Source organism: Amblyomma americanum, chromosome 3 (genome assembly GCF_052857255.1).
Source record: "Amblyomma americanum isolate KBUSLIRL-KWMA chromosome 3, ASM5285725v1, whole genome shotgun sequence".
Classification (NCBI taxonomy): domain Eukaryota; kingdom Metazoa; phylum Arthropoda; class Arachnida; order Ixodida; family Ixodidae; genus Amblyomma; species Amblyomma americanum.
The window spans coordinates 107,576,994-107,601,183 of NC_135499.1; the positions used below are offsets into that span (position 1 = coordinate 107,576,994).

Below are 24,190 nucleotides of genomic sequence, written 5' to 3' on the forward strand. Positions count from 1 at the left end.
ACAGATGGCTATGATATGATTGAATGGCTGCAGGCCTAGCACGAGCGCTCCTGCCCGCGCCACTGCCCGTTTCATCGTCTTCTTGTCCGTCACATGGCTCGCGGCCACCGAGCGATCATCCCGATCGGGAGAACTAGAAGAATGGCAGTGACGATGAAACGCAGGACGCGACGATGTTAGTGGCAGATGGGATGAACAGAGAAGACATGAAGGACTTGTCGTCACGATGCAAGAGATGAGCAGATGATGAGCGGGTGAAGCCAGGTCCACGAAGACTGAGAAGGCTCCGGTGTCCGGAAGTCAACGCCGAGGCCCATGGACGCACCCAACAGCAGGGGCTGGAGAACGATGTTCTCATGCTTGGGTGGGTGGTAAGTGGAGTCTATGGTCAGTGGCGCCGGTATCGGTTCAGTGAGGTCGTAGGTCATCGTGTCTTCTGGTCGAGGCTTGGCGCGGGGCGGAGGAGAGCAGCGGTAGCGTTGGTTCATACCTGCAGGCTGGGAAAACGCCGGGATTGGCGAGGCCACGAGCACTCCAATGAAGACCGCGGTGGACAGCAGGCTCCTGAGCTCCGGGACCGGGATGATGAAGGCACCCAGCCACTCCACCAAATGTTACTGTGAATGCAAGCCGAAGAACTAGACGTGATGACAGATGGCGATGGAATGATATAATAGCCGCGGGCCTAGCACAAGCGCTCCTGCCCGCGCCACTGCCCGCTTCATGGTCTTTTAGTCCGTCACAATATTAACAACACCACCACCACTACACAAAAAACATGAGCAGCACACATCTTGATCGTCCAAAGCAGTGAATGTCAGTTCTATGAACATAGGATGACATAAATGCGGTAAGTCAGCGTATTTAATATCCACGTCGATGTCGGAAATTGCACATGCCCTTGTGCTTCTCTGCTCAGAAACTGAGGGGCGAGCGCTCTAGCATGATGCTCGACGCGGTCTTCAGGTTGCCATAAACAGAAAAGATATTCCTTATGGAGCTGTCGTCGACTTTTTGTCTTGCCCAGGAACCAGCAGTTCAAGAGAGGCCAAACAGTTGTCCGTGGCCGCGGCAGGCGCGTATGATGTCGTGTGTGAAAGTGTTTGGTCACTAGAAGGCCCACACTTGCTCACCAGAAGGCGAGCACATACTCCAAATCCCGCATAGCTTCCTTTTGAAGGGCTGGTTCACGATCTTAGTGTATCCGCCGTCATACTTCATTTATTCTGAATCGGAGAAGCTAGATGATCATGGGAGCTCTGAAGCAGGACAATTGTTTACTGTTCGCTGGCTAGAAGCTTGGGGACTGCTGCCCATTTCATACAGCAGAGGCGGAGCGTCATCCACTGCTCGATTAGCTTCAGGAAATCAGTCCACATAATTTTATCCCACATAATTTTATCGTTCTTTGGCTCTGCTTTGCTATCTTCGCCTTTGCTCCAGTGAACACCATCACGGCGACCCCGCTCTCACTGGACTCTTTTCGTCCGGAGGTCGATCTTTCTCATGGGCGCCAGTGCCACAGTCGCCGAATGTGCCAGAGGAAGAGTACCGAGGCGGCTCGAGGCCTACTGCAAACGCGCGTACTAGGCTTATAGCTTTGTGAATGACCCCTACCGCTTCAGTTCGGCGCGATTGCCACTCTTGGCTGCTCACTGGGCGGCCCTCCGACGGCCGTCAGGTGTAACTGTGCGCGCGCGAGCGCGTCCCAGTAATAACGGAGACAACTTCCCGGCTTCCCCCCTCCTCGTCTCTCTCTCCTTTAAGGTCACTTCCACCGGGACGCACCCAGCGGCTGGAATACCTGGCAGGTCCTTGGCCCCGCTCTCATCGCCGTCCATGGGCAGCAGCAACACCGCGCCGCTCTCCTCGCCCCCTATACATCCTCGCGCAGTAAGTGCCTTTCCCTAAGGCGTCCATGTGTGTGCGGGGCTTCTTCAGGTGGCCACACTTTTTTTCTCAGCTCGGACAGAGAAGTCAGTGGACGAGTACGGGGCCCCGTTCTCTTCCTGGCTTCCTCAGTTTCGCTTTCACTCGGGCGCCGTGTTTGACCCTTTCCATGGCTCGTCTTTCACCGCGGTTCTCTCCCTCTCTCTCCTCCTCTCTACGGCTCTTTTCTGTTTGTCTCGTGCCCTGTCTCGGTCCCCGTGTGGGAAGCGAGGCGTGATGAGCAGCTTCGGGCGTGTTGTCGGCGCGACCGCGCGCAGCGCGCGCGCGCGTTCAGCGCGTGCTCGCTTCCTCGACAAGTCAGTGAGCGCCGTCGTCGCCGCGCTGATTCTGCTGCTGCTGCTGTTGTTGGCCGCCGTTGGCCGAACGCGGCGTTTCTGCGCGCCGCGTCTTTCTCGGCTTTCCCGTCTATTTTTCTTTCCCCCGTTTCTTTCTTCCTTGATGCGGCCAGCGGCGGTAGATCTGTCTTGCCTTCCTGCATGCCTCGCGTACGGCGGCTCGAGCCTCGTGCGGGAGGCCGTCGCGGTAAACCGAGTCGAGCTGCGTGCGGTATGACTGAGGAAAGAAAGTGCAATTAGGTTTTCTTTCGTGATGCGGAGACGTGGAGAGGAAGCTTGAAAATGCAACCACAGCGTCCAGAGACGGAGCGCCAGTCTCTGTGTCCAGCAACAGTCTTAGCCTGGAATGTGAAGATTTTCAGTGCGAAAGCGCTACTTCACGAGGTCTAACCGGCTCACCCAGTTAGTGCGGTGCTGGACCATGCGAGTGAACCGTGGCCAACCCATACATAAACAAGATAACTGTCGCTGCGACTGGGTTTCAAACCCGCGGAGGCGCTAGCAGACCAGCTTCCCTGGCCACTGCACGAAAGCACTGTGCTATCGCCGCAGCCGATCACGCCCCGCGTTAAACTTCAACACACTCACGCGCTGTGCATTGCACATCGTCATATTTGCCAACTAATACTACTAGGCAACTAATATCGTCGCCACACGTGTCTACGACCCAGCAAACGAACACCATGAGCCAACAAGGCTAAACACATGCTTTCGCGCGTCTGCTCAGTTTGACTGCGTTAAAACCCTACCACTTTTTCTTTCTCAGCGGAGTGGCCCATCAGCAGTCATGGAAGTAGTCTGCTCAACATCTATCACAAAGTGTCGCGGTGCGCCATGCTGCGATGACGCCTAAAATTTGACTTTTCTGTTTTACAGTTCAAGCGCAAACAGACCAGGGCTGCGTCAACGATGACCACGAGCCACAGACCTCGTGAACAATTGCACTTGGCAGCTTCTCGTGTAAATGCAAGTACGCTCGCGATAGTGGCCCAGCGTTCGAGGCAGGGTAGCCAAGCGGCTGTTGGTCACATCATGCTTGGTCTCCCCTGCAACCCAATATGTGCACTTTGACTAACGCAGTGGCGATATAACTACTTACCTATACTCTGATAAGTGTCACTGGTGCCTTCGCACAACGACATGGCGTTCGCTGCGAAAATTGAGGTGCATTCCCTGAAAGTAAGGACTCTGACCCATCTTAATTTATTTAATTTATTATGCTGTCAGCCCCAACAGGGGCTTTAACAGGAGTGGAAAAGGAAACCGTCAAAGATTAAAAGTAAAATTAGCAGCGCAAGAACAGATAAATGTTGTAAAACATAGGTATACAACAGCTAACAGAAAATAGTCTCTGAACAAAAACAAAACAAAATACATAACATCAGAAACCAGGACAACAAACAGTTCGCTTCATAACCGCAAAATAAGCTTAATTCTCTGAGCTAGTACCAAACACAAACTCATCGAAATGATATAGCCATTCAGTTAATGATGTGGACAAGACAGCAGAGTCTGGAAGAAAGTCCCTATATTTGAAGCTTCGCGGAAAGTACCTAACCTTGAAAAGCTCATTCCGTGTGGTCGGCAATGGGATGAGCTTACTAAGGCGATGCCTTGACGTTTCATTGCCTTTGATTTCAAAGTAATCTGATTTGTTAATTTTGAGAAAATTTTTAATAATGATGTAAAAGGCTTTCAGTCTTTTTTACCTGGATCTGGTTTCTAGCATCGCTAGTTGAGCTTGTTTTCAGAGTTGTGTTGAAGAATGGTTACGGCGGTATTTATTATAGACAAACCTTGCAGCAAGTCGCTGTATCCTATCAACTTTGGCACAATTGGTTGCGCTGTGAGAATACCATATTATTTTGGCGCATTCAATCACCGTTCTAACGAGGGTTTTTTATGCGAGGCACTTTACATCCGGAGTCGGTTTGTGCATAGTGCGTCTCAGGTACCATAGTGATTTAGAAGCTTTTGAGACGATGTTTCCAGTGTGGGTATTCCACCGTAACTCTGGCGTAAATTTTATGCTAGGTATTTATATTTATCGGCTCGTTTGATTCCGCAACAGTTTTTGATAATTAAACTTAAGACAAATTTGCTTTCAAGTCACATGAACGCCATCTCTTTCAAGTTTAACTCCATCTGCCAGTCTCCACACCATTTTGCTATTCTTTGGAGGTTTGAATTTAATTCAATCTGATCATCGCTTGTGTTTATTTTACTGTTCAGCACGAAATCGTTAGTAAGAAGTACTAATGATAAGTGAATGCTTTTTTTAGATCATTAATAAAAATCAAGAATAGAAGTTGCCCTAAGACACTACCCTGCGGCACCCCAGAAGAGATGGGACGAATTTATACTGAAAACCTCTAACCTTTACATACTTTTCACGAGACGATATATACGAAAAAAACTATTTTCTGAGCGTTTGATTTCAAAAAACTGCATTAACCTATGTAACAATTTTTGGTGCGACAAGTTATCGAATGCTTTCGCAAACTCAAGGCACGTAATCTCTGTTTGACCACGAGAATTGATATCATGTGGATATCATGCGGATCGAGATAGGCGAGTAGGTGCTTGGGTAAGATGTGTCCAAGTTAGTGAAAGAAATCGGACAATAATCGCTAACGAAAGTATTTCCGCTTTTATGAACCTATATAACTTTTGCTCCCTTCCAATAAGAGGAAAAGCATCCGCTACTAATAGATGACTCAGGTATTTAGAGGCCCATTCAGCGTACCTCCCCAAAAAATAGTTACGGGTACAATCTGGGCCATGATTTTTCTTGGTGTCAATATGTAAGAGCAGTTTAGAACGCCCTGTTCGTCAATTTGTAAATCAGAAATAGGAGAATTTTGAGTTTCATCTTCAAAAGAAGGCAAAACACCATTATCATGAATGTTAACACATGAAAAATGCAAAAAATCGTCAGCACGCTTCTGGGAGTTCTGTTTCGGCAGTGTGCTTAGCAGTAGGTGGGTTGGCATAGCACCACAATTTACCAGGCAACTCATGAAAAAATTTTGTGAGTGTGACATTATAAAACCTCTGTTTTGATTCCTTAAGAAATACCCTTGAATCCGCACTCAGGTGGCTAATACGAAGTTTGTTTCAGGGATTAGGGCTGAGTGGAAAAGTTTTTTTTTTTACGTTTTAGCCTTCTTTTGGCATGAAGTACTTCTCTGATTATCCGAGGACTAATTTTACTTGTAGGCTTTTCTTTTTGCGAAAAAAGCGATTAGGCACCACGCTGCCAGTTCAGAAAAAAATTTCCATAGTTTTTCCGTACCAGCACCACAGTCATACAGTTTAAATAAAATCTGCATATTATCGAGGCACTTCAGCACAGAAACACCATCAGCGGCATGAAAATTAAAGAACGTTGTGTCGGAGAAAGCATTATGACATCTGGTGCAGCTTTTAACCTCTGAACCATCCGGTGATCCCACAAGCCCTCAACAATTTTACACTTGCAGAGGGACGCTTTTATGCGTTCAGAAGCAAAAACCAAATATAGAATGGTATAAATGAAGTTTTAGGGCTTATCGTTGTTTAATAAGTAACAACTTGAACCAAATTATGAGAAAGCCAGGTCTAGTAACTGTTCACAACTATGCACCTGTCGTGTACCAGGTAACCGTTAATAGTAGTCAATGCCGGAGAGGTTGAAATCCCCAAGTAATAGTGTTTCACTGATGGGAGGTAGGTAGCAATCCACAAAACTTCCTAACTTTACCAGCACGTCAACTGGAGCATTAGGGGGCTCTATTCACGCCCGAAATTAAGGCTATTTGTTTATCTAATTTAGTCTTAACCCATAGTGCTTCGACGCCGTTCGCATCCGGAAGAAAAGAAAATGATATTTTGTCTTTGATAATTATCGCAACTGCCCCACCTCTGTCTTCGCTATCCTTTCTTACTGATTTATAGCCAGGAGGAGTAACCTGAGCGTCTACTGTATCTTCATGCAGCCGCGTTTCGGCGACAACTATACGTGAGGATTATAGTCTATGATTATGCTTTCAAATTCGATAAGCTTGTTTTGTGTGCTTCTTTTGAAAGAATTTGAACGGAGTTTCGCATATAAATAGCTACGCTCAGAAGGAGTGTGGCATTTGTACCTTTGGTTCGTTGTTTCGTTCCAGGCACAGGATTTTTGTAACCCTCATCTTGTTGGATACCAGCTTTACGTTGGCTCCATTTTTCCTTTCGTCGGCAGTGGAATTCCAGAGGTGTCTCCGAATTTTATGCAGTCTTCTAGAATAATCCTCTGAAATGCTTATTTGCCCTCCCTTAAGCTGCGAGAAGTTTTTCATTATCTTCGTTTTCTCCTAGAAATCCCCAATCCTAATTATAAGTGAGCAATGTTTGCCCGGAGTCAGTTTTCCTAGACGGTGAATTCTTTTAATAGTGTTTAGCTCCTCCCCAAATTATGCCTCAAAAACATCGTCATTTACTTTTTTCAGCAATGTCTCTTCGCTTTCCTATCTTCTTCCCGTACACCTCTTACAATGAAGTCGTTACGCCGGGACTGATTAATGGCTTCGAGTCTAGTTCGCATGTTCACCATACCTGCCTCAGATGATGCTTGCTTTTCTTGAATTATCTTATCTTTAGCCACAATGTCTTTCTGGGTTTTGAGAATTTCGTTTAGGACAGATTCTAAAATAGGCCCAGGGCGTGCTTTAACGTCTCCTGAAAGCTTCAGTGACCGGTATGCCAATGAAAAGTAGTCGCTGATACAATTCAGCAGTGCGTGTGGACACGGCAACAGAGGTTGACATGGGTAATCAATACCAAAACCGTATCTTTTGGTACTGACCTGCACATAAAGAGGCATGTGAGTCGACATCGTCACTGTAGGGTTTATGCGTCCCCTTAAGATCGAAGGTCGAAAAAGCAGATTTATATCCGGCAGGCTCCGTGGCGTAAGATTGCGGCGTGTTGTCATTGCGGTCATTGAAGTTGCGCCGACGGCGTTGTCCACGAGGCGCTGATGTGTCATTCTTGGTTCAAGTTGCGGGGCGTCGACGAATAGCCTAGGAATCCGGCACTGCGATGCGTCGCTCCGAGCATATGAATCAAAGTGTTACAGTCCATCGTCTTCTATAACAAGTGGTGTGTCCGAGACAACAACAGATCCTTTCATCCTCAACTGCCAGTGGTTTACACGGCAGAAAATTAAGTTTTTGCAATTTCTTCTCGCTCAATTAGGGCTGCCGTTTACTCCTCCTGTCCTCCTCTCCTTCGGTGCAACCGTCAAAGGGCATGCCCTTAAGCGGGCGTGTGAGCTTCTTCACGGGTATATTATTGAAACCGAGAGATTTGTGTGGTAACTTCTCGATGCCTTTACTTTCCTCTAAACATTATTTCATTTCTGATTTTTACTTTAAAATTTAGTTATTCAACCCACACCGCTTTGTTTCCTCGATTTTTATTCCAATTTCTTCAGGATATCTCAAAACTTATAATTTTTTTCACAGATTCCTCTATTTCTATTAATGAGCCGCTTGAGATATACCTGGATGGGTGTTCTTGTGTTTGGATCGGTACCAAACCCTGGCCATTCCTCCACCGTGGGTATGTGCCATCGTTTTTGAGGCAACAACAACAGGAACGATGGCCAAACCTGCACATGGAGAAGCACATGAGGCGACATCGTCACGGCAGGGTCGCACTTGCCGTGTCCATAGTTATTTCATGAATACTTCACAGATACAATAGATCATACTGAAGCGTTGAGTACTAAAATCATGAGATTTTCAAAAACGTATCCAATTTCTAGCGCCGAAGTGTTGCTTTCTAGCAATAATAAATGCTCAGCCAAGTACGCGCAGAAACGCGTACAAAGCTAAATTTATCACGCGTTCCCCTCCGGTTCGCCTTACAGACTAGAGCATCCCGCACATCAGTCGGCGAGTCATCTTTCGGCTGGTTATGCTTCGTCGTTATTGCTTACACTCTTTAACTAAGGGTTTTATATTTGGTTTTTGTCTACGAATACATGGCGAAGTGGAGAGATAATATTACGGCTGTATCGTCGGTTATAGTAAGGCACCTCAGTGTAACCCGGAATTTGAGTCGCCAGTACTAATAGCCATGTAAGTTCTTTTAGGTTTTCAAGATTGCGATTCTCAGTGTATCGTTTCATCCTGTCATATATACGAAATGTTTCAGGAAAGGCCCTCTCCGACCCACCGACCAGTACACTGGACAGAAGAAAAAAAGGGACGAAAAAAAAGCAAACAAAGCCTCAGTTTAAACCGAAATCATTTCCACGGCTTTCGGAAGAGACAATTAAGGAACATCTCGATCATGATAGTTCCTCTTTCGGCAGCATCTTCTCTGTAGGGCAGCACACAGTAATGGCGTTCTCCACGATCAGACTGCCGCGCGCGACATGCTCAAATAAATAATTTGTTTTAAAGTTTTCTCTTCACGCAATTAGAATAAATAAATTCATGCGACATAAATAAATTACTTTTAAAGTGATGTGGTTAAAAGTATTCCCTAGTTATGTGTAGTTTTTTCGCAATGCGATGATGCTTTTCTGTTCAATGTACTGGTCACAAGGATTCAATCGGCGCGTCTTGTTCAAATCCCAATGCAAGCAGGCTATGTTGAGTTTCAATATTTTTTGGCGGCAAAAGTACATAACTCCCAATGTCGTTGTAGAAACATGCTGATGTGGATTTGCCGTGCAAGTACCACGATTTTGAGCACCATTTGGTTGTTTTATTTGCCAAAAAGACGCTCACTAATGAGGAAATCCAGGAACTTTTGTTCGGAGACGAGTCAGACCTTGATGGCGATTCGGACCCAGGCGACGAAGCGGAATAATTCCAGCCAGAGTCTGCGCTTCATAGCGAAGAAAGTAGCGACCATTCTTCCAGTGCAGATGGAATTGTGCTACTCCTGAATGCAACAAAAAAATTCCAGTGTCCATGAAACTGGACATGGTTCTCCTTTGGAATCCATTGTAATTACGGTCTTTTTACAGGCTTTTTATAAGCTTCTTAACCGGAAAACCCACCATAAATGTTTGAGCTCACCCACAGAAAAATTTGGGATTAAGTAGTGTTCAAAAACAGGCGTTTTGAGGTAAGTGTATGGCCTCTGCGGCATAGTTTTACAAGTATACGGTAGCAATGGCGTACAGGTACAGCATTCGCCTCGCGTGTAAGAGGACTGGGGCTCGAATCCCGGTGCCGCGCAATTCTCCACCGGGTATGAAAAAAAAAATCCACTTGTCGATGGAATGTCATAACCAGGCCTGGGGTGCGGCCTGATCTCAGTGACCAGCACCGACAACGTACTCCCTCCCGAAAACAGGATTTGGCCACCCTGGAGCAGTGCTTGGCCACAACCTTCCATGAACAAACCAATTAACCCTCGGCCCTCGGTCCCCAGCCGCGGAGCAACTGACCATGGCGGCGGTCAGACCTGTGACGCAGCGGAGGGTGCAACGTTTAACGATGGAACCTTATCCAGTGAGGCTAGCCTAGCAGTGCTGTTCGAGGAACCAGCGGGAATTAAATGGGATGTCATAGGGCTCAGTGACGTTAGGAGGACAGACGAGGCGTATACAGTACTAACGGGAGGCCACGTGCTGTGCTATCGTGGATTAGCGGACAAACGAGAACTAGGTGTGGCATTACTCATCAATCAGGATATAGCTGGCAACATTGAAGAGCTCTATAGTATTAAGGAGAGGGTGCCGGATATCGTAATTAGGCTTAATAAGAGGTATGAGCTGAAGGTGGTGCAGGCCTACATCCAGCCATGATGACCAGATCGCTCAAAGGTTCTATGAAGATGTGGAATCGGCAATAAAGAAAGTTAAATCACAGTACACTGTACTGATGGGCGACTTCAATGAGAAGGTGGCCAAGAAGCAGGCTGGCGACCAGGCGGTAGGTGACTATGGCATAGGTTCTAAGAAGAGCAGGGGAGAGTTATTAGGGTAGTTCGCAGATATAAATAATTTACGGATCATGAATAGCTTCTTCCGGAAACAAGAGAACAGGAAATGGACGTGGAAGAGCCCCAAATGCGAGACTAAAAATTAAATCGACTTCATACTATGAGCTCAACCTGGCATCATTCAGGATGTGGAGGTCCTCGGAAAGGTGCGATGTAGCGACCACAGAATGGTCCGGTCTCGAATTAGATTAGACCTGAAGAGGAAAAGGAAGAAACTGGTTTGTGAAGCGGAAGCCCATTAACGAGTCAGCTGTAAGAGGGGAAGTAGAGGAAATTCAGGATACCGCTGCAGATCCTATATTCGGCTCTGAGGTAGAAGATCATAATGTTCCAACAATGAACGATAATCTCACAGCTATCATTGCGGAGTGAGCAGTAGAAGTAGGCGGTAGGATGGGTCGGCAGGATAATGGTAAGCTATCTCAGGAGACGAAAGATTAGATTACAAAGCGCCAAAGCATGAAAGCGTCTAATCCTACGGTCAGAATAGAACTGTCATGGCTGTCAAAGTTAATAAAGAGGCGCAGGGTAGCCGACATAAGGAAATTTGATATGAAGAGAATCGAGTATTTTCTATAGAACGGAGGTAGACTAAAATCAGTGAAGAGGAAACTAGGCTTAAGTAAAAACCAGATGTACGCGTTAAGAGAGAAAGAGGGCAATGTCATTAGCAATATGGATAAAAGAGCCAAAGAGTTATAAATACCTCTATACAGTAGCCAATGTAATCAGAACGTCAATGAGAGAGACAGTAGACGCACAGCAATGGGACACCCCGCCAGTAACGAAAGACGAAGTAAAGAAAGCTTTAGGAGCAATGCAAAGGGGGAAAGCAGCTGGGGAGGATCAGGTAACAGCAGATCTGTTGAAGGACGGAGGGGAGATTGTGCTAGAAAAACTAGCCACCCTGTATACGTAATGCCTTTTGACCTCGAGCATACCAGAAGCTTGCAAGAACGCTAACATCTTAATTCATTTTAAAGGAGACGTCAGGGACGCGAAAAATGATAGACCGATCGTCTTACTGCCCGTTGCCTGCAAGGTATTTACAAAGGTAATCGCTAATAGAATCAGGACGAGCTTAGACCTTAATGAACCAAATGATCAGGCAGGCTTTCAAAAAGGATCCTCGAAAATAGACCATTTTGACACTATCGATCAGGTAATAAAGAAATGCGCGAAATGTAACCAACCCCTATATGTAGCCTTCATTTTTTACGAGAAAGCATTTGACACAGTGGAAACTTTAGCAGTCATGCATGCATTGCGGAATGAGGGTATAGAAGAGTCTTATGTGAAAATACTCCAAGATGTTTATAACGACTGCACAGCTACCATATATCGCTTCATAAAATCAGGAACAAAATTACAATAATAAGGGTGTCAGGCAGGGAGACACGATATCGCCAAAGCTATTAACCGCCTCAACTACTTTATTTCTGAGGACACATTTGCGTAGTATTTATACTTAAAGCATTTTTTTTTCATGTATTGGTTGCTCTTGTTATAATCTTTATAACAGCGTTCTTATATCGTTTTTTGTTGCTTTTACTCTTTTGCTCCAATACGTATTTATTTTCTACACACACTGGCGATTGTATATTTTTCTGTTCAAAAATGTGCTGTCGCATGCCACTGCCCACTTGCTGTACAGGGGGGGAGGGCATTGTCAAGCGATAACCGCTTTTATTCCCATCCCCTCCAGCACTGTATGGTGATGGAAATAAATTATTATTATTATTATTATTATTATTATTATTATTATTATTATTATTATTATTTACAGGAGGTATTCCCAGGCCTGGATTGGGAACAGTTGGGAATAAGAGTTAAAGGAGAATATTTAAATAATCTGCTATTCGATGATGACATTGCCTTGCTGAGTCACTCATCAGATGAACTGCAAAGCATGATCAATGATTTAGATTGGCAGATCAGGACAGTAGGCCTTAAAATTAACATGCAGAAAACCAAAGTAATGTTCAACAGCCTAGCAAGGGAACAGCAGTTCACAGTTGGTAGCGAGGTGATGGAAGTGGTAACGGAATATGTCTACTTAGGGCAGGTAGTGACCGCTGATCCGGATCATGAGAGGGAAATAACCAGAAGAACAAGAATGGGGTGGAGCGCATATTACAGGTGCTCTCAGATCATGAATGACAGTTTACCAATATCCCTCAAGAGAAAAGTATAAAACAGCTGCGTCTTACCGGCACTCACCTACGGGGCAGAAACGTGGAGGCTAACGAAAAGGGTTCAGCTTAAGTTAAGGACAGCACAGCGAGACATGGAAAAGAAAGTATTAGGTGTAACGTTAAGAGACCGGAAGCGGGCAGACTGGGTGAGGGAACAAACTCGGGTTAATGACATTCTAGTCGAAATCAAGAGAGAGAAACGGGCTTGGGCAGGGCATGTAATGCGAAGGCAAGATAACCGCTGGTCCTTAAGGGTAACGCAGTGGATTCCAAGAGAAGGCAAGCGTAGCAGGGGGCGACAGAACGTTAGGTGTGCGGATGAGATTAGGAAGTTTGCAGGCATAGGGTGGACGCAGTTGGCAAAGGACTGGGTTAATTGGAGAGACATGGGAGAGGCTTTGCCCGGCAGTGGGCGTAGGCAGGCTGCTGCTGCTGCTGATGGCGATGATGATGAAGCGAAAACCGCTCAGATTTGCTTCCTGAAGCGGGCCACCGGTGCGTGAAAAGCACATTTCTCAGTGCGACACCAAGGTAAAGAATAGAAGAAAGATTTTCTCGTATCTACTGTTTATGTATTTGTGGTTAGGTCGCGTCGCGTTACTAACTTGATGCACTGGCTTAAAAACGTTCCTTAACGACTGAGATTTATGTGGATTTAGTTGCTAGCTGCTGAGAGCGCCAGCTTCGTGTTATACTGGCAGTAGTCCTCACTCTTTAATAACATGCTAAATATGAGGAGGCACTTGAGGCGGAAGGAGACGAAGGTACTGCGAGGTATAAGGTATCAAGAAATTAGGAAATGCATCAAATGCGAGCCTTTCATCCGTCAAGAGGTTGCGGTGCTTTAGATACATTAACCTGGCAGCATGAAAGCAGTGCAAGGCGGAAGACATAGCTGGTCTGAGTCGTCAGAAAGTGGAGGGTCCCTAAGATCCTAAGATACATTGCAGCGAGATTATTCGGCCATTTGATTCACTCCTCCCCTGCCCCGGGAAGATTTACTACTGATTCTAAGGAAGCAGGAAGAAAACTGAAGCCGCATCACTGTGCGTTTTGCAGAATGCTGAGTCATATTACGAGAAAAAGAACTGCGCTCAGTTTGAAATTTAAAAATTTTGTGTAGTAAAATCCGGCCACCCTCCTGGCGGGAGCTGCTATGAAAAGTTCTGGACTGCCACAAATCGTGTTTTTCTCTCCACCGACTCACTCTCCGCTCACTCTTTTCCTTTTACGCTTACAGAGCAGGCAGCGGGGAAAGCAGCGCCGGTGACTAGTTCCGCGTGTCGCTGGACCCTTCGTTTAGGTGAAAAAGACGACGGAAGTTGACGCGGGAAGTCCACACAGGGGAAAAAGTAGAAAAACGACAAAAAAGTGACGAAAGCTAAATTCGTTACGGAGCTATGCCCGTCTGCGGTGGCCTCTTCCGGGGTGAAGGGGTTTTTACCCCGCGTTGCTAAATATTGCGCCCATGCATGTCCGTAGGCGCCCGTTATAGATGCGTCTGAAGATACGTGCGACTGCAATGAAGAGTTACACACTGTGTGTAGCTTCCTCCATTGCATACGCCTGGCGGATGAGACTAACGGTTCCGCTCGTGGGAGGAGGTGACATGCTTTCAAGACGGACGGACGGACGGACGGACGGACGGACGGACGGACGGACGGACGGACGGGCAGACAGACAGACAGACAGACAGACAGACAGACAGACAGACAGACAGACAGACAGACAGACAGACAGACAGACAGACAGACAGACAGACAGACAGACAGACAGACAGACAGACAGACAGACAGACAGTGATGTAAAACCTTCTCAGCTTTACGCAGGCCTCCTGATAGGGTTGTCGTTAAGTTGCAGCGACAAATTTCTCATGCTTCAGTAGTTTGCTTCACAGTTTGCTTGCTAGGAAAGCCGTGTTCTCAGCCATAACAACTCTGTTGCGGTGGAAGCCTCCGCCAACACACTGCCGCTGATTTCGCAGCTGAGCACTTGCTTGAAAGGCTGAACGAATAGAGGTGTTCCTAAGCGATATATAATTGATTAGCGGACCACACACACACACACACACACACACACACACACACACACACACACACACACACACACACACACACACACACACACACACACACACACACACACACACACACACACACACACACACACACACACACACACACACACACACACACACACACACACACACACACACACACACACACACACACACACACACACACACACACACACACACACACACACACACACACACACACACACACACACACACACACACACACACACACACACACACACACACACACACACACACACACACACACACACACACACACACACACACACACACACACACACACACACACACACACACACACACACACACACACACACACACACACACACACACACACACACACACACACACACACACACACACACACACACACGCACGCACGCACGCACGCACGCACGCACGCACGCACGCACGCACGCACGCACGCACGCACGCACGCACGCACACACACACACACACACACACACACACACACACACACACACACACACACACACACACACACACACACACACACACACACACACACACACACACACACACACACACACACACACACACACACACACACACACACACACACACACACACACAGAGATAGGTTGTCTTCGCGATTGCACTCTTCGGCAAACTTTTGGCTACAGATGTAATACGCGGATGCTGTGCTGTCGGTGCGCGCCACATAGTACCGTGAAACGGAAGTCTCTGACGGGAAGTGTGCGTCCATGGTCACCGGTTACTGTACGCAGGTGACCTGCTGACGTCTTGGTAACGCCAAAGAAGGAAGGCGATGAATTGAAAATGAGTACTGAGTGACAAATACGGATGCAACTAACCATAAAAGAATTTCAGTAGAACGCACAAGCTTAACCTGCATGACGGAAGCCAACAGTCACCGAAACCGAAGAGTACAGGGAACTTTTTAAAAATTTGTGGTGTTCATCAGTGGGAGATTATTTGGGCAATCATTTTAAACCGCAGAGTTTTGAAGTGCCGGATGGTGAAAGGTGAAGTTATTGCTGAGGATAATTGATTGTCTGTTAAGAAGTGGCTTTTGGAGCGTGCACACTGTGTTATTCTGTTTTGTCCAATTAGAGAGAGCTTGCACTTTTATCAAGTATCTCGCATGGGAGCCGGAGTTCTTGCCATCCCCAATAGCGAGTGGCTTGCAATATGTTCAATGCTGCTCGGACTCCACATCCACCACGGTGTAATAACCGCTAGCAGTACCGTTAATTGGATCACCAGCAGATGCCGCGATGCTATACACGTCGCACCGTTGTTTTTGAGGAGGGAACGAAAGAGCTAGGCTGGAGACAATGGACGCCTCCAGAGAGATGCGCTCTCGCCGAGATGCAACCGGGCCACACACCCCTACGAGGTGGTCACTGCAGGAGGAAGGGGAGGTCAATAAAGAAAGGGTAGGCGGGCCAGTTTCGAGCTATGTTTCGGGACGGACCTCGCTCGCTGTACGGGCTGCAACTGCACGTGCAAACGCAGAGAGGGGGGAAGAGAAGAAGAGAGTCAATCGGGAGAGGACAGCGTGCGGTAAAAAGTTTTTTCTTTTCTGCATTTTCTCCCCCGCCTGGGAATCTTCTTTTCTCCTTTCGGTCTCGTACCTCGCGAACAGAAAGAGGGCGAGGGGGTTCAGCCGGGCTAACGGTGGGAGATCCCCGCCGCTTCTCTCGAGCGAAAGGCAGCCGCTTGTAGTCTTGCTCTCGCCTCCCAGTCGCGGACACTGTACTGACCCAGATTTGCGGCCAAGCCTTGTTTGCCCGCTCAGGAAGAAAAAAAACGAAGAGTGGAGGCCTCTCCAGCGGCCGCTGACTAATAAATGAACCGCTTCACCCGCTACTCCTGCTGCTGCTGCTGCCTCAGTCTCTGGGCAGAGAGGCTAAAGGAGAGAGAGAGAGTCCTGGCTCTCTTCTCCTTGTTCTCTGCATTCATTTTCACCACACACGCACACACAAATAGCGTTCTTCCTCTCTCCTTTTGGTCAAGTGCACCCGCGTGGCTGGCTGCCTTACTTTTCATTTAGTCCTTTCCTTTCCCGTGATGCCTCCTCGCCTGGAGCGGAGCGCGTTTCGGGCCCGGTGGGATATAAAAGTGAATGGTGCCGTCCCTTCCCGCGAAAGGCGAGTGAACGTCTTTACTGCGGTGTGGTCGGAGTTGGTGGCGGCTTCGTACAGCGGAGCTGGGACAACGGTTTTTGGTCCTACTCGTCTAGTCGTCGCTCGCTTTCGTTCGGACGATTTGTGCTTCGCTTGACCGGGACAAGTAAGTACTGACCTGCCGACGTGAGTCGTCAGCGCCAGCAAGGAGTTCAGGCCACAGCTACATGCTCCCGCCATGGTTGTGAAGTCGATTGTATACTCTTTAGAGCAAGCCTCCTTCGAAGAAAATCAGACTTGGTTGTTTTGAGGGGATATGGTTCTTACCACGCCATCGTTGTAATGGCAGCATGTCGATTCAGTTGAGTTAGACTTCCCGGACTACTTAAAGAGCGTCGTATTGGTAGTCAAAAGGTAACTGAATTAGGTACCAAACTGGGCTAGGCGTATGGCGTTTCTGCACTAATGCACCCTTAAAGAGGTTGTTGAGCTCCACACATTCTCAGCCGCAAGTTGTCTAGTGCACTCAACTAGACCGAGCGCCTCCCAGAAGCGCTTACTAATTTTCAAAAGTTCCCAGGCTATATTATAGGCATCTGATAAGGGCGTTAGTGCCGTGCGGCGGAGCCTAATCTTGATTACGCTCAATTCGGCCTAGCCAGTTACTACGGGAATATCATCTCGATTTAGCGGCTACAGCTCAGGTGGCGATTGAGTCATTCTGGTAAAACCTTCATTGAAGTGCTGAATAAAAGTTAAGCTTGACGGGTGGCGCTCGTTTACAGCCTTTGGGCGCTACGCTAGTACCTTCCAGGCTGCTAAAATTTTAAAGTGCAGAAGAAAAGCTAAGCATGATTATAATTTCTGATCTCTTCAAGGCACTGTAAATTAGCGTAGCGCCCAACGGCTATAAACGAACCCCGCCTTTTTACAGGAAAGAAAATTTTTCCCCCAGTTAGCAATGTTAACGGTGAATCAGTATTCTATGAGCTGCCATTAGCACATCCTAAAGGTGGCGGGCCAATCCTAAGACAAAGTTCCAGCATAGCTTAGGAGGAAGTAAAGTTTACCGCGACATTTACAGAACGAAACGAATGCAACTACAGTGACCGCAGCGGTGGCGAAGTGGTTGAGCACCCGCCTCACATGCGGGAGGTGCGTGGTTCGATCCCGAGTGCCGCCGTATACCCATCGCTGATACAATGGATACAAGCCTTCCCTTGGCTCGTCTTATATAGCGTGCCAAGCTTGAAAAAATTGCCTTTGACCCTATCTTGAGTAGTAGAAAACACCTTGTGTCATGGCGCTCTCGGGCCACAGATGCCCTCGCGGTATAAAAATCCATTGTCATCATCAGCAACCAAAGTGAGAAAAAGGTCGGGGCGGAAGTAAAGAAATGCACGGCAATTCTTTCGCTACAACTGACACTTTACCGGGGCCCATTTGCTTTTGACAGTATTACACAGGAAAAGTGATGCGGATGAAAGCTCCCAGAGTTTCCATTGTTGTCGCCCCGGAGCTGCATACGCAACTTGGCATATCTAATGAAAGGGTGCCCATGATTCTGACTGCTTGCGGACGAAATTATCTTTGCGGCAAAAATATGAAAAGAAACACGGTGACACAAATGAGATATTGCTCAGTTGAGGCACCGTGCTTTAGGATGAAGGTAGTAACTAGGCTGGAACATAAGAGGCTCACGATGCATTGCTACAAACAAAATAAGAGATGAAACACATTCCTTTCTGAACGCGCTCACTTGACAGACTTGAACCGAAAGCGTAGGCGTTCTTAGTAGTGCAGTTTTGAAACATTTATTTTCGCATTCCTTGACCAGCGACCATTACAGAGGCATGTTGACAAGAAGGCTTACAATCAGTATACGAACGAACGCCAACAGTCATCGAAACATAGGAAAGGCAAGGAAATTGACCTTTCTATGTTTTTATTATTTTTAATTTGTGGTTTTAGATTTATGGAAATTACCCGTACCATTATTTTGTGGCTGAAAGATTATTAATTAAAAAGCATGAAATAAAACAACCACACGCCATCTGTGGGATTCGAAGCCGCGACCTCCGAACGAGCAGCAGTTTTCTGTAGGTTTTAATCTGTCGTGATGAGAACATGCGCATGGCCCGCTGCCAAGCCCTTTCGACTGTATGTTCCGAAATACGAATGTATATAAAAATTGCCTCTTGAAAGTAGCGCGTGATAAATGTGTCCAGCGCAAATGAAACGAGACAACTTTGAACAACTTTTGGAAGTTACGAATGTGTGCCTTCAGACCATACCGTTTCACCTTTCCTCACTTTTCTAGGCTCTCAAGGATCATGAAGTGTCCAGACTCCGCCATGGTGGGCCTCGCCCTGTGCGCTTTCCTTCAGCTGACGGTGGGGGTCCTCACAACCTTCCCGGGACCCAGCAGCGGTTCGAAAACAGTCTTTCCTTCGTCGAACGGGCCAAGGCGGGACATTGTGTCCGGAGCTACACTGTCCCGGTTCTCTGAAGAAGACGACATGTACGGCGACCACGACACGGCGCCTTCCATGAGTTCCGGCTCTACCGTCAACTTCCCGGGCTCGAAGCCCGCAAAAACGGGCTCGACGCCCACGTCTGCATCCGGCAGCGGGGGTGGAGGATCTGTCTCATTCCCGAGTGGTAGCAGCAGCGACGGCGCAAGTGCTACCCGAGGTGAGGACACGATCACCTTCGTCCCTCGCCAAGGCAAGGCCATCACGTTCGCCTCTTTTCCTGGAGCTTCTGGAGACAGCGCCGCTGCAAGCATCAATGGCCTGCCGCCCATACACCACGGTCCGTTTCCAGGAGGCTTCAACGGCATGCCCAAGGCCCCGCGTGGTCTTCCCGACGCCAGAAGCATCCTGAGTTCTCTCGTGGGACTCGGAGGTGGCGGTGGATTCCCGATGTCGTTTGGCAACATGAACGTCACCGACATCGCGGCGGCCACAAACAGGGTGGCCGACGAGCTCTCCAAGAGCCTCCGGATGGATGTCCGCGCTGTCTCTAAGGCCCTCGCTGTGGGCGGTGCAGCCATGGGCTCACTCATCTTTCTGGGTGGGATGGCGGCCATGCTCATGTCTGGACTCGGGTTCTTCAACTATCCGGGCGTGTACACGGCCTTCCCGTACAGCACCACATACGGGGCGGCTTACCCGAACCAGTACCGGGCGGCTAAGTCACTGAACGGGGACGCGCAAGGTGACTCCAAACAGCCCGTTAATCCGAATCTGGTGCCTGCCATCAATGAACTCATTGGCAAGCTGGCCAAGGCAACCCACGATTTCGGGGTGCCAAAGTAAACGTATTCAAGACCGCCACTTACCGTGAAAACGCTTTAAACTGCCGCACATCAATATTTACTGTTGTAAAAACTTTTCCTAGCTGCCGCATTGGAGAGGTTGAAACCTTAAGGGCGGAAACAGCTGCGAATTGTCGGATGCATTGATCAAACAGTGGATAAGAACGCAGATTGTCTGTAGAGACACCTGCTGAGATGTGATTATAGGGGCATGTTGAATGAGTTGCGTTTCTGGGAGGGGTATAAATTTTACTTCTGACCCATGTGGCGTTCGTTCCGGGCTTAGCTCTCAATCCTCTCCCCTCAAGAGACAAAGGAAGCCAGGCCTGACAGGTAGTGCAGTAACTAGCACGAACCTCGGTAGAGAATTACCGATGGATACGCATCTCGCACGCACTCTCAGGTACCAGATTTTGAGCTGTACGACCTACTCACACTGCTGCTCACGGAGGTTTTTTTTTTTTATGAAGTCGCTATTCTTCAACAGCGTGTTTTATCAGATTCATCGGCAGCAGAGAAAGGCTTCAATCCTGAAGTAGATTGAGGATGTCAGGTGCAGCGGCAGGGGTGACTGCCGACGACTTGACTGGTTCTTCACGAGCTATTGGCTGCTCCTGCAATGTACATAATCCAGCTCAGTGCGAGGTTCAAGAATCCCACTCAACCCGTCTCGCTGTCTGGTCAATGACCGCGCTGTTCAAACGAGAGCGACCCAATAGCGGCGTCTTCACTGACGCAAATCCTCTATGCGTGCAAGCTCCCTCAGTGACATGACAGTTCTGGTATATCTGAATATCGCTAAAGAAGAATATGAGATAGCACAGAGTTGTGGAATTTGAACTGCTTAGCTACTGAAAATTTAAGCCCAAGCCAATGCGACCCTAATAACGCGCAGTGCCCTTTGCGTGCTCGTGTAAGGAGGAACTGACCAACTGATCGGGTCGGTAAGCTCCGTAAAGCCGCGGAGCGACCTATAAAATTCTGATTGCATATGGAGCAGCCCTCCAGCCTCCTGCAGAGCCGCCTTCTGCCTTCTTTTTCCCTGTCGTCTGCTCTGAAGAGACGGCAGCACGAGCTGGCTGGTTCTTTACTTTTCATAGTTTATTCAGGTTGTTCCAGAGTTCGGATGACTAGTGAATGGTCAGTTTACGAAGGAGTGCATTAGAAAAAAGATCGTTGAACTAGATATATTGGAAAAGTTCCCAAGAAGGCTCACTTTTGAGCACTCATTGACATTATTTAATACCTAAAGAAAGCGGAAAATGGTAACTCGCCAGTGGTTGCATGAAAAAAAAAAATTAAAGGCCTGCAGAGTTCTGAAGAGTCCACGCCAACCTCCTGATCATTTCCCGGCGTTTGCTCGTTGCTGCAGGAGAAGTTTATAGGAACAAACAAGGTCAAGAAAGAAAATGCACCGATAAAGACCCCCCCCCCCCAAAAAAAAAAAATGGTGGATGAAATTTATATGCTTCATCTTATGCTAATTATTGGGAATAAATTCGATCGGATATCGATGCACAGTATCCACAAACGGGGCGCACGTAAGGATACTGCTGATGACCCGCGGCTGAGAATAAGTAACGGTGGACAGCCGTGGTTTTCCTGAAACCCATTTTCGCTCACTGGTCTCCTTTTTGTTTGAACATTTCCCGGGACTCAAGTCACCGCCTGCACTTTTTGAAAGTGATTCATGCTTCTGTACCTAGACAGGCGCCCGCGAAACTCAATAATCTTCGGCGAATAGTCTTATTGTATATTGATGCGTTATTTATTTGTGTTATTTTGCAATAAACTTATTTTTCTGAGCACAGTGTTATATGTTTGTTCCTTCGTCTTTTACCTGCGAAGTAGCAATGACTGAGTGATATTAGACGCATTGCCCGGTCACCGAGGGGTATTAAGCCGACGACGCGGCTCGCTGTCTCAGTCATATCGAACAAAGCAATGGAAATGATGAAGCATACACAAATCTGATTACTGTCGGACGACCTCTTTTGAATGCTGCAAATTACGATGTACTTCCTTGAACGATAAAAACTGAATTCCCGGAATTGGTGATTCTCTACTCACATAAATAGGTGGCTGGTATTCCCGATATCATTACTGGCGCTGTGGTGAAGCGATTAAGCGATGCGCCACTGCCCTGCGATGGCAGGTGCTGCCGCCGGTGGGGCTTGTGAGACCCAGATCACGGAGAGAGGCTTCCGGCGAACATTGGCGAAATCTGAGATGAGAGGTTTTAAGTGCTCCGGAGCTAAAAAAAGAAAACTCTAAAACAAAAATTACGTGATAAGAATTCAGAGGTGATTATCACGGGACACAGTGCGACCTCAACATGCTCTTAACGTGTTCCATAAGTTATTGCTGAGAACAATAGTGGGCAGTGCTGCCTGCGCGATTATGAAAAGAATGACTGATTAGGACAGGAGGAGAATTATGCGTGACTCTTGGACGGTGAGGCTGAGTGGGGGGACGTCTATAGCATCTTACATTTCTGCAACTTTCTTCGTCAAAATAAAGGTCGGTGTAGTTTTCCTAGCTTTAATTCATTGCAAAGGACAACGCTTTAAATAAGCATGCCAAGAGAAGAACTTCATTCGTGAACATATGAAAGAAACAAGCCCACACAGTAATATAACTTTCTATAAAGTTTTATTTTAATCCTGCTGCGTGTGGACCACGAATACAGTATTTGGTCATTTAAATTAAGGTGCAGTTGATGTCCGCAAAGCCGCTGGCAGCGATGCACGGCAGGCAAGAGCTGCCGCTAGCCTTTAGTAAGTTTGGGCTCACCGCATGAGAGCGACCTGGCGGGAAAAATGAATATATGTGCAAGAGATTGAAGGCCATCTCGAGCCCTGCGTTCCCCTTGTCACACCGGTTGGTAGCGCTAGCGCTTCCAGCAGCTACCGAAGGCCGCGCAGCCGACCAGAATCCGCGCACAAAAAGAGATTGAAGAGAATCGTTAGAAGAAGAGCCATTTGGAGGGGCGCAGCCCGCAGTTCGATATATCGAACGATCGCTGAAATTGCAGTTCAATATACTGCGCGACTTTCCTATATTTTTACACAGAATTTTCAAGGGGATTATCTGTGTGTCCGATATAACCAATAATTCGAAATATCCGGGTTAGATATAATAGAGTTCGACTGTGTGCATCAAATTACACAAGCGTGCCGCATGCATTAGATTATACCGGGTGATTTTTTTAAAAATCTTCACAGGTTCTTGTCTTGTTGATTAATTATTGATCAAGTAATTGTCACACTGAACCTGACTTGCATAAGCAAAGAACGGTGATTTAATTAGGCTACTGCATATTGTCACAAATGGGTTGCAGAATCAAAAAGGCCGCAAGGAATCAAGCAGTGTCCCAGCTGCAAAAAGCACGCGCGTCTCACTTCTATTTCCTCAAGGCGCCGCCCGGAGACACCTGGAGGCATTATTCCCCCCCCCCCCCTCCAAAAAAAGGACGCAAAAACGTGGGCGCACTTGGAGCGAACGAGGTGCCCGTCTCTGCGTAAAGTACGGCTTCATACGCAGTACGTGCACGACCTCAGGCTGCGGTCTACGGCGCGAACTGGGCAGAGTGCCATCGGGGAGGACTTCATACGTCACATCCGTGATGCGGCGCAGCACTGCGAAAGCAGCCTTTTGCTCATCGCCGATAGGGGCCCCGCGTTTACAGCGCAGCTCATGCACGAGGTGTTCCAGCTGAGTCACACGAACCACCGCAAGACTACTGCATACCACCCGCAGTCAAACGGGCTCACGGAACGCCTCAACAAAACCTTAGCAGACATGCTCGCAATGTACGTCGACGTACAGCACATAACTTGGGACGAGATCCTCCCATATGTGACGTTTGCCTACAACACGGCGAATCGAGAAACGACTCGATTTACGCCGTTTCGCCTCGTCTACGGCCGTGATGTCCAATCGATGCTCGACGCCATGTTTCCGTGCACCCCTGGCGACCAGGCGCTCACGCCAGACGCCGAGGAATTCATCCAGCACCTCCACCACAAAATGTCACAAATGGGTTGCAGAATCAAAAAGGCCGTAAGGAATCAAGCAGTGTCCCAGCTGCAAAAAACACACGTGTCTCACTTCTTTGTCTTCAAGGCGCCGCCCGGGGACACCTGGCGTCATTATTACGACTGTTCATAAATTTCATCGCGAAGGGGATACGT

At 47.7% G+C, this 24,190-nt stretch overlaps 1 protein-coding gene across 1 annotated transcript; it reads left to right on the top strand.

Moving 5' to 3' along the window:
* Positions 1-16,708: 16,708 nt before the first annotated feature.
* Positions 16,709-21,826, top strand: LOC144123210 (uncharacterized). The gene is made up of 2 exons (XM_077656082.1): positions 16,709-16,844; positions 18,999-21,826. Exon 2 carries the CDS (start codon positions 19,012-19,014, stop codon positions 19,996-19,998), a length of 987 nt encoding a protein of 328 aa, XP_077512208.1. The 5' UTR covers positions 16,709-16,844; positions 18,999-19,011; the 3' UTR covers positions 19,999-21,826.
* Positions 21,827-24,190: the final 2,364 nt, after the last annotated feature.

What these genes read in the sequence shown, in the direction of transcription:
- LOC144123210 (XM_077656082.1), top strand. Translation starts at nt 19,012, where the DNA reads ATGAAGTGTCCAGACTCCGCCATGGTGGGCCTCGCCCTGTGCGCTTTC.